Source organism: Meleagris gallopavo, chromosome 16, assembly GCF_905368555.1.
Source record: "Meleagris gallopavo chromosome 16, MGAL_WU_HG_1.1, whole genome shotgun sequence".
NCBI lineage: Eukaryota > Metazoa > Chordata > Aves > Galliformes > Phasianidae > Meleagris > Meleagris gallopavo.
The window spans coordinates 4358397-4368925 of record NC_139419.1 but is presented as its reverse complement, the minus strand read 5'-3'; the positions used below and the strand labels follow the sequence as shown (position 1 = coordinate 4368925).

Sequence of the window (10529 nt, the reverse complement as noted above, 5' to 3'; positions counted from 1 at the left end):
CAGGCAGTTTGGGCCGAGGTTTAGGACACTGCTATCCCTAATTGCTTTGCAGATGGATCATTTTATGGCCTTCCTTTGCTATTGTAACAAATCAAACTTCCCTAGGCTTTGCTGTAAGCGGTTTGAACAACGCTGTGTGCTCCGCAGGGAACTCTTTAAAATGAGGCACCTGCCATTGGCTTTTCTCCTGTAGGTGAATTAATCTGCCTTGCGTGAGTAATCCTATTTAAAACTACAGGTTGCCTTGCAAGAATGAGGGAAGCAAGTCTAAGGCATGCTTTTATGCAAGTGCAGCAAAAAGGCCACCTAGCAGTTCATGAGGGGACACTTCTGCAATAAAACTGCAGTTGCCAGTAACTGCAATAATAGAATAAAGGATAATTTAATAAAGCGATTTTTAACTCATTTAACAGTGACTACATTCGGAACACTTTCTCCAAGTGATCAGGCACACTATGCTTTCCTAACTCTACTTTCTGTTAATAAGTCAGAAAAAAAAAGCAGGCAGTAGTCTCCTTCTTCTGCTTTTATTGTTATGTTACAGAAGAGCACTGTTCAATATAAAGAAATTGATTTTGGTAAGATGAAGGACTGAGATACAAGCTGGAAACCCAGGCCAGCCTCGGAGTAACGTGAATCACACAGTGCCATCTCAAAACGACAGCAGTCAGCTCCTTTAGTACCAGGTAAGCCTAAGACTAAATGCAAAGACCCTGCAGTGACTGCAGGAAATCCTATGGAATGGGACTCTGCAACTTAAGCAAAGTAAAAGGTGCAGAAATGGGTCGCACGGTGTTCAGATAGGAGCTGTGCATCCTGAATTTAGTCTCCATCATCTCTACTCTGTTGAAGCAGTTCCTTTGCGGTGCAGGTTTAACACCTGGGAGATCTCGCTTACTGGCTGGCTCGCTGCTGCATCAGTTCACCGGTGCAGTTCAGCACAGCGAAGAACCGAACCTGACGCTGCTCTGGAGCTGAACGATTCGATGGGAAACCTCTAGAGGTCGGGCGAGCTCCGAGCCTTGCTGCACAGCTCGCTGCCTGCCAGTGACACCTGCCGGGCTCCTGCGCGTCCCGGAGCCCTGACAGAGCCGTGGTGGCACGGGGCGAGCTGGGTACCTCCCAGATACGGGCACAGCTGGGAGACGAGCTCGGAGAGCGGCGCTGCCGTGAGGGATGTACCCCTCTGCTCTGCCCTCGTGAGGTCCCACTCGGAGCACTGCGTCCAGGGGTTCCCAGCACAGGGATATGGAGCTGCTGGAGCGGGGTCTGCAGAGGGCACGGGGGTGTCAGAGTGGATTGCATCTGCAGTGGGCGCAGGCTGAGAGCTGCGGGTGTGCAGCCTGGGGAAGAGAACCTCCAGGAAGACCTCACTGCAGCCTTCCACTACCTAAAGGGAGCCGATAAACAGCAGGAGAGTGACTTTTTACACGGTCTGATAGTGATAGGACAATGGGAGTAGTTTTAAACTAAAAGAGGGGAGATTTAGGTCAGATGCGATAGGGAAATGGTTCGCTTGGAGGGCGGTGAGGCGCTGGCACTGCTTCCAGAGAGGTGGGTGCCCCATCCCTGGCGCTGCTCGAGGCCACGACTCCGTGATAAGCAGCATCGATCTACACCCTCCAGCCCCGCCCCGCCCCACCCAACATGGCGGCGCCCCATGCCCACCCGCCGACCCTCCTCCCGTCGGCCCCTGCGCCGCGCCCCCTTCCCGTCTCGCCCCGCGGTGGCGCACGGCACGACAAGATGGCGCAGCCGCCGGGTGAGTGCTGCGGGCCGCCAAGGTGACCGCGGCTCCTCGGCACTCGCTGACCGCGCTCTGTCTCTTTGTCCCGCAGTTCCTCTGAAGGACATGAAGCTGCTGGACGTCAAGCTGGGCCAGCTGTCCACCTGGCTGGCTATGAGGGACTTCACCCCCGGCGGCATCGTGGGCGCCTTCCGCAGAGGTGAGCGAGGCGGGGCTGTGGCACCAGCTGGCTCCGAGCGGTGCCCTGTGCTGTAAGCGCGGACGGGCCGCTACGTCGGCTTAAAAACAATAAACGAGGCGTCCCTGTACTGTATGTGTTAGTATTGAAGAGTCAGGTAATCCCGAAGTACCATGAGCTTGTTAGAGCCGTGGTAACGTTTAGGGGAAAAGATCGTTTTTATCTTTTTTTGGGGGGCTTGCACTGACACTGTGCTTCACCAACACACACGTTGCTTTCTCTCGGACTTGATTCTGAGACCCTTGGGTGTTTCATCAGAAGCATTTTTACCTTGTGCAATCAGCATCTTTCTTTCTGGCACAGAAAATCGTTTATCTGGCTGCTGTGAAAACCTCCTTTCTTCTCCACAGGTTATGAGAGGTATTATAATAAATACATCAATGTGAAGAAAGGGGGCCTTGGTGGTATCAGTATGGTGCTCGCAGGGTATGTTGTCATGAGCTACATCTGGAGCTACAGTCACTTGAGTAAGTAAAACTATGGCTGAATGTGGGCAGTGCAGCTTGGTGATTGCCTGGGGCAGTGAAAACAGTAAACTTTGTAACTGCTCTTAGAAATTCAATCAAAGAGCACGTTAAGTGTTGCCACTTCAATCTGATGCTGTCTGGACAAGTAAATTGAATACTTATAACTGTCAGATAACCCATATTTCCTTGGTGTTGAAAGTAGTGTAGCTCTTATTGCCTCTTTAACCTGATGGTGCTTAGGAACTACACGCTTAGATTTCCCCCCGAGTGCTTTCTTTGTGTGTGTGAAATCTGTGGATTTTTTTTTTTTTCCTTGCAACTTCTTGTTGTTTTACTTTGATACAGAGCATGACCGTCACAGGAAGTATCACTGAAACACGGAATTCAGAAAGTGAAGGTGCAGCTTGTGGCCACTGGGACATTCATCCTGGCAGAAGGCAACTGAACTGTCATTCATTTAAAAAAAAAATCTCTACTGTTGTGACCAATAATAAAGTGCATACACTTTACACTTACTGAACTGAGCCTGTCATAAATGGCTTGTTTATTTTACTACGTGGGTGAGTTTGTCTTCTCAATTTTGCACCTCACAAGGATAAGTTTGAGAAAAGTTTCTGCTACCTAGGCTGCATTATGAATTGGGGAAATTATGACAAATGGTTTGTATTTAACTCTTTGATAAGAAGCAAACAAATGCTTTTTACTTCTGCTGGTCTAGCTGTTGAAGGTTGGACAACTAGATGAAAGGATATAATACTTTAAAGAAGAATATCTGAGCTTTTAGAGGCTTGGTGTGGCTGTGTAATTCTCCATCTGTCACCTGGGGCCCAGAGGCATTTGGACAATTTTCCACCATCTGAGATAGGGTCAGGTTTGTTACCTATTAACCCATTTCTGTCAAAACTACAGCTATGTTAATTACTTACAGCAGCTGGAAAGGTATTCTGAATAGGTATAAGCCTAAAAGAACTGTAATATAATGAAAGTCCATTAAAAATGGAAAACTGCTCATTGACTTAAATGCACAATTGCAATTTAAAGGAGCAGCTGTGGATTTGGCCCCATCTGGTTAGCTTCCTCATGCTTTCCACTAAGCAAGTGCATCTTATGAAGCCTGTTGTACCTGGGTACTCAGGTACAGTCTGCAGTATATTTCTCATAATAGGAGCAAGAATGAAAACCACTGGCTAAGGAATACAAACAATCTCTTGAGCTTTATCAGTAAGAGAAAGGCTTTGCAGTTGCAGAAAACATCTTTTCAGGGAGTGAAGACTAAGTCTCCCTGAACTAGATGGGAATGGTAACTAGACACAAGGGTTTGTTCCCTTTCCATGCACCTAGTTACATGCAGGTATCATCTTAGTTTGGCTGCTGTTCAGCATGAAGGGACACAACATAGTAAGAAAATTCTTGACAGTTTGCTGTAATACAGTTACTTAGTCTTGAAACTTCTGTTTTGGCTGACTCTGAATACACACAATGAAACAATGGCTGCCATTCAAACCAACTGGTCACTTCTCCTAATTTAACCATGTTACCCTACTTAAAAAAAAATAATCACAGACAGCTTTTTCCATCCGTACATTTCAATAAAAACAACGTATAAAGGCAGTCAGCAAATGAGAGGGGTTATAATCAATAAGGCTCATGTAGGTGCAAGTTGTTGGGGTTTTTTTTAATTCACATTTTATCATTGGCCCTTTTGAAATAGTTGTCTCGCAAAACAAATGGGTTTTGGCTTGCAGAGGTACGATCTCAGAAGAATGTTCTACCACTTTTAAAAGCAGTGTTCCATAAAAATGTCCAGCTCCACTTCTTGGTCTTCTCTAGGCTACAGAAATACCTGTTTGGTGTGAGCTGAATGACGGGTGCTGAGAAAAGGCTCTTTTGTTCCTACGCTTTAAACTGTTCATTTCCCTGTGTTTTTTGCAAATGGAAAACGAACACAGATGTGAATCTCCTAAAATCATTTCTCCTCATTATTTGGCCAACTACAGAGATGCCAATTTATTCTTCCCAAATCAGTTCTCGCTCAGAAGATTAATTTCTAACCTTCAGTATAGCAAGAAACACAGAAACAAAGCAAGTGGGCAGGAGTTGTATAGCCTGGTGTGTGTGAGGCATTAAGTCAATCACCAGGACAACCTTACCAACTACAAGACTGGATCTAGGAACACAGCTTCACTTTGTAAGAGCAGGACAGCAGAATTCCTCACTGAAGGGAAGGCATTTCAAGGATTAATTTTCCCAGTCAGTCTTTCTGCTTCCACAGGGAGTGCTGAAACGCTGCATGTTCTCCAAAGAGAAGTGGCAGGAGGAAAACACTTTAAAAAAAAAACACCGGTTAAGATGCATTTACATAGAATGCTGCACCGGTGAGGGGTTTGCATGTCTGTTTGCTTTTAGATCTACCTTTCAGCAGGGCTCAATGAAAGTAGACGGAGGCCAAAATCTATTTTAAAAAGGTTAAAACATAAAAAAAAGTTGTGGACAATTACAAAAATGTTGCTTAGCAGCAGCCAGCCTCTGACCAGTTCTTTCAGTAATGGCATTAAAAAACCAACCTGATTAATAGTTCAAGAAATAGTGCAAGGCAGAAACCTTTTCTCAGTGTTAATAGCTCCCTTGCACTCTTCTTTCTGCTCTTTCACTGTCCACTGAGAAAGGCCAGATGTCCTTTGGTGCATCTGTTGGCATAATGACCTTTTTCACCACACTGAAAAAAAGAAGAGAGAAGAGTTTTTAGGGTTACAGATTTTTTCTCTAGCTGCCTTTAACAAGCAGCTCTTAACAGCTTTTCCACGTATAGAAGATGCAGCATTCAGTCAGTGAAGTCAATGAGTCAGCGAACTGGTGTCAAAAGAGCCACAACTTATGGATTATTTCCACTCCCTGGAGCAAAAGCTGCTTCTGGATCAACCAGTACCACGTTCTTGTATGACAAAAGGAACAGATCCAAGTGCACTATTGCAAAGAGCTGTAACATACAACGTTAATTTCAGTATTTGAGGCTTCCAAGACTACTCCACTTAATATGTACTGCAATGGAGATTCATACTGGGAGCTCACCTGATCCTGGATTACACAGTTAAAAGTGCATCGAAACAAGAAATTTGTGACATTGCACTTTAGGGTTATTCAAAGCCAGAGAGAAACATCAGCCTCTGATATTACAGCATTCTCCACTGTAGTGGAAATTTAAGTCAGGGCCTGACACAGTGATTGAGCATCTGGTGGGAAGGCAGGGCCAACCCAGAGGAGCTCAGGTGTGTGCAATGCATCTGAGTGACTGGAAGGCTAGAGCCAGGATCCACCCCTTCCCAGACCTTATTTAAGGGTTGGCAGTGGAAGCAAGAGGATCTCATTGGAGATCCCTACTTACTGGAGGTCTTCTAAAAGTAAGTAGTTTTTCTTCCTTTGTTTCTGTGTCTGTGGCTTCTGTGTTTGGACTTGTTCTTTCTTACTACAGCCTAGGATTGTGTCTCTTTGCTATTACTGCTGTACTTTCCTTCATATTATAGCACTACATCCACATATGTAGTTTACTTGCTTCCTTAAATCCTTTCTTATTTACTGGAGAGGAAGTAGCCTTACACAGAGATATGGCTTCTAAAAGCTGTATTTGCAGAAGACTGGATTTGATTCAGCTTCTTAATATCCTTGTCCAGTCATAGTAACTGCTGCTCAAGAAAGCAACCAGCAGCAAAGCAGCATGAGATAGTCCAGGTGATCTGTGTTCTTATTACTTAAATGTGGTACCCCTGCTCTCCCTCCCTTCTGAATTACCTTGTAACAGGTGACCTGCTCCAATGGCCGGGGTCCTCTGTTCCCAGTGTTGTTGTTTTGAGATTGCATGACTCCAATAACTTGGGGTGTCCTCTGTTAGTTAGGAGAAGAGTTCTGATTCATTAAGTGCATCAAGGACAATGATTTTTTTACAGTTATTATTTTCTTAACAAGAGAAAATAACACCCCACATATTGAATGAGCCGTTTTCCTCCCAGTCTGTGTGGGTGATCTGCCAGCTGGAGCACCAGGGAGAAGAAACCAAAAACTAAGGATTACAAAACCAGCAATCCTGCTTTTCTCTGAAGAGCAGCTTTAGAGAATTGGTTTGGGCTGCTAAAATATCATTCTCATGACTGAGATGTCATGCAGATTACAAAAACTGGCAGATTGTTGCATAACCACACATGACATGCTTCTCTGTTATACATTCTGTGATTAGATCTTCACGTTATATTAGAGCAACTGTAAGACTTTCATTGCTATAATGGCCTTTTCTAAAGCATTGTGGAAAATGCTTCGAGAATGGGTGTGTGTAGGAAGCAGGGGAGTTGTGTACCTTTTGCTGTGTTTGTGCTGGCTGAGGCAGTGGTGGTTGCTCTGTGGTTCCCATAGGTAGTTCAAATCGAGGGCTGTTTTAGGCAGAAATAAAGATTTTCAAATTATACACCAACATTTTTGCATCACTCAGTTAAAAAAAAAACAAACTCCAAACAACAAAATGTTCAGCTAATTAAATTAGATTCATGGAAACCAGACCTCCTTTCCCCAGTTCTCATCCTGATGCTTAGTATTTATGCTTGCTAAAACAATATGCCAGTAACCAAAAGTCTTCTGTAATATAAGCTCATGCAATTCCACCATGGCATCTGAGCCCCACTTCAGTGTCTTACTGGTAACTCTCTGGGGAGGACATGCACCACGTCCTCCAAGTGAAAATAGATCACTATACTAAGTGTTGGCTCTCTCTACAGGACCACCAGGAAGCACTGGAGCACCCCCATATGACACACATCAGCTTACAGTGGAAACATCATTAAAGAGCAAGCCTGGAAACATACTCACTGCATGAATTTACAGGTAGGCCCTTCTGGACAGAATCCTACCAGGTAATTCACACAAATGACTCTTCGAGTGTGCCGGTGTCTGCAGAGTGGACCTGCAACACAAAGCTCAGTGGTTCATGTACCATATATGTGCACTCCAGCGTTAAATAGCAGCAGGTACACAAAGCAGATCATGCAAAGAAATAATAGCAACACCCTACTCTTCATTTATAGCCACAGAAGCAGCAACTATACAACATACATACCATGTTTACAGAAGCCTCTGTCATACCAGGGACAGTCTTTGATCTTAGATTCCGGGTCAATGTGCAAGAATGGACATTCTTTGTTACTGCATTCCCCTGTACCAAAGGCAAATGCACTTCTTAGTTAATGATGCAGGCTCAAGATCAAATAACTCCTAAAATGTTACCTGGATCATGTAGCTCCCACAAAGCTGTTACCAGCATTCGTAAGTTCAGGCACAACAGTCTTATTGCCTGACTTAACCTAGAGGATGAACACCAACCACTCACCCCTTGTGAGTGAAGTTCTACCAGACTGGATTATTTATGTGTGCTTTTAAAAACAATGTGGAAACTGATCTTGAAAGAGAGTCACAATAACAAAATCCAACATTTAGTGCACCAAAAGTGTGGAGAAACTACAAATTGCACACTAACCTCAATCCAAGGAAACCTACAAGACTGTAGGTTTCTGACAGCAAGTTGCCTCATTATGTCCAGATCTCCAGAGCTGGAAAGCAAGTGCATAAAAGTTTTGCACCCCCATGCCCTCTGCTGCTCATCAACTCCCCAAAACAAGATTCATGCAAAGACCAACTGCTCATCCTACTCAACTCATGTAAAAAGAGGAATATAAAGTACAAAACCCAGTAATCATTGTGAACTTCCTCCCTCTTCCCCAAAGTGACAAGCTCTTGAGAGAGAAGACATCTACAACACGTGGCTGATTTAGGGGAATAAAAAGATAAAAGAGCTAAGCAGACCTGAAAAACTACAACCAAACAGTGTCAGCAGACACAGAAGAACTGAAATATTCTAAAGCTGGAATAAGAGGGATGTTGCAGGATCTTCTTCACCAGACTCCCACACTTGCAAGGAACACTAAGTAGGAGCTACAACGCTTCTTACCAAATTTGGAGTAGAAGTAACACTCAGGCATCTTGGTCATGTCATACTCGTGCAGAAACTCGCACTGGTCTCCCTTTTTGCATAGTCCTCGTAGCCAGTGTTTGCAAACAACAGTCTTTTCCCCACTGATGTGTCTGAATGGGCACATACCTCCTACACGAGGATGGGATAAGGAAAATGAAAAAGAAGAACAATTAAAATCTGCAGCGCAAGCAGGAACACAACAACAGCAGTGCTTTGCTTGCCTCTACAAGAATTCAGTCTTTCTTATGACTTGCTTTTAATGGCAATGACAAACAAGGACATCCAGACAAGTCCTGTTTTATCCTCTAACGAGCTGAGCACTGTAGTCTCCAGCTCTTAATCCCAGCAACCACAACCCATAGATACTATAGCAGTTATATCCACAGCAAACCACACACAATTTGTGGAGTTAACCCAATATCCTTCATTTTTATCCTCTCCCTCAGCCCTCGGCTTAATAAAACCCATTATTATCATAGCCAGCACTAGCAAATCTAATTCTCCTCCCTGCTACGTGAGTGTAAGTGTACTGGAAATACAACTTGCCTTTCCCACATGCCGCTTTTAAAAAAAATTCACAGACAGCTGCACCTGATTCTGTGGAGAGAAGAAACACAATAAACGTTAACAAACTTTTGTAGGAGCTTTTGAAGTATTTTCTTCCTGAAGAAATTATCAAGTCCTCAAATTCAAAAGAGAAATAGCATTTTGGTTTGAGAAGTTTACATTCCTGCATGGATTCTTTGTTCAGGTCTGGCCTTCACAAATATCTGTATTCTCCTCATTGAATACACAGCAGGGAAATTTGCAAAGTTCAGAAGTTCTGTTTATAGACTTTCCGACTTAGGTTCTGCTGCCTGGACAATTACTATTAAACCAATTGCTGTAGTGAAACGTGTTCAGAGCTCTGGCAACTCCAGTCTTGTACTTTCTCAGCAGAACAGCCTAAACCAATCATTGCTGCGTTATCCCTTGCTGAACAACAGGAATCACAGCATTGAAGGGAGCGACGTGAGGTCAGCAGCATTGACACAGAACATCAGCAAAATGTTGAGTCTCCCAGGACTATTTGTATCAGTTGACAGGTTGGAGAAGACCTCTGCTAAGTCCAACCAGCCTATCCTCACCATGCCCCCCAACCATGTCCTTCAGTGCTACATCCCCACATTCTCCATACCTCCAGGGATGGTAACCCCACCGCCTCCCTGGGCAGCCTGTTCCAATGCATTACCACTCTTTTGGAGATGAAACGTTTTCTAAATATCCAACCCAAACCTGCCCTGGCACAATTTGAAGCCATCACCTCTCATCCTACTGCTGTTACCTGGGATCAGAGGCCGACCCTCACCTCACCACAACCTCCTTTAGGAGCAGTAGGGGCGATGTAGTCTCCCCTGAGCCTCCCCCATCTCCAGACTAACCAGGAAAGCCTTCTGACACCAGACCTACTGCTTCCCTGCCACCAAAACACCTCATCTACCAAAAGGGAAATAAAACAACAGCTTGGGAGAGCAGTGTTTATTCACACGAACGCCTCAACTTCGCTTCCATCCCAGCTTGGCACAAACTAAACTACAGACACGCAGCACCCGGCAGAACCTCGTGGGGCAGCAGGAGCTGAGGGGACACGAGGACGGGAGCCCGGCACAGGGCCCGGGAACCCCCCCACCACCCCGGGACAGGGACAGAGGCACCCCGGGGAGGAAAGGCCGCGCCCGGCGCCCACACGCACTGTCCATGCCGGGAAAGGGCAGCGGCTGCGCCCCCAGCTGCTGCTCCACCGCCAGCTCCAGGTCGAACTTGATGTGGTCCACGCTGGCGATGAGCTCCTGCATGGTGGCAGCCGGGGGGCGACGGCACCGGGAGGGAAGGGGGGGAATGGTGGGGGCCGGCTGTGGCCAGGCCCGGCCCGGCCTGGCCCGGCCCAGCCTGCTTCGTTTCGGCAGCGCCTCAAAGAGTAAAGGCGGCCGCGCGCGCCCCGCGCCGCGCCGCCCGCCTGTCCCGGAGGATGCCGGGAAACCACCTCCGCCTCCGGCCCCCCGGCAGGCAGCGCGCCCGCGCGGCTCT

At 46.0% G+C, this 10529-nt stretch overlaps 2 protein-coding genes across 2 annotated transcripts; one reads left to right on the top strand and one right to left on the bottom strand.

The window, feature by feature from the left end:
- Positions 1-1616: 1616 nt before the first annotated feature.
- ATP5MF (ATP synthase membrane subunit f) lies at positions 1617-2972 on the top strand. Its single transcript, XM_085238021.1, has 4 exons — positions 1617-1762; positions 1839-1946; positions 2336-2452; positions 2798-2972. The coding sequence occupies exons 1-4, from the start codon at positions 1648-1650 to the stop codon at positions 2824-2826; spliced, it is 369 nt and encodes a 122-aa protein (XP_085094147.1). The 5' UTR covers positions 1617-1647; the 3' UTR covers positions 2827-2972.
- A 675-nt stretch (positions 2973-3647) lies between these two features.
- CPSF4 (cleavage and polyadenylation specific factor 4) lies at positions 3648-10514 on the bottom strand. The gene is made up of 8 exons (XM_010719603.3): positions 10195-10514; positions 9009-9059; positions 8439-8591; positions 7551-7646; positions 7304-7397; positions 6798-6870; positions 6239-6331; positions 3648-5168 (listed from the first exon to the last, which is right to left on the bottom strand). The coding sequence occupies exons 1-8, from the start codon at positions 10295-10297 to the stop codon at positions 5100-5102; spliced, it is 732 nt and encodes a 243-aa protein (XP_010717905.1). The 5' UTR covers positions 10298-10514; the 3' UTR covers positions 3648-5099.
- Between the last annotated feature and the right edge of the window lie 15 nt (positions 10515-10529).

Bases quoted from the DNA above. Each gene is read 5' to 3' on its own strand.
- ATP5MF (XM_085238021.1), top strand. From the start codon at position 1,648: ATGGCGGCGCCCCATGCCCACCCGCCGACCCTCCTCCCGTCGGCCCCT. The intron at 1,763-1,838 runs GTGAGTGCTGCG...TTTGTCCCGCAG, and splicing joins CAAGATGGCGCAGCCGCCGG to TTCCTCTGAAGGACATGAAG. The intron at 2,453-2,797 runs GTAAGTAAAACT...ACTTTGATACAG, and splicing joins CTGGAGCTACAGTCACTTGA to AGCATGACCGTCACAGGAAG.
- CPSF4 (XM_010719603.3), bottom strand. From the start codon at position 10,297: ATGCAGGAGCTCATCGCCAGCGTGGACCACATCAAGTTCGACCTGGAG. The intron at 6,332-6,797 runs GTACACAACTCC...CCTAACTAACAG, and splicing joins CAGCACAAACACAGCAAAAG to AGGACACCCCAAGTTATTGG. The intron at 5,169-6,238 runs GTAATTCAGAAG...TCTTTTTTTCAG, and splicing joins AGCAGGTCACCTGTTACAAG to TGTGGTGAAAAAGGTCATTA.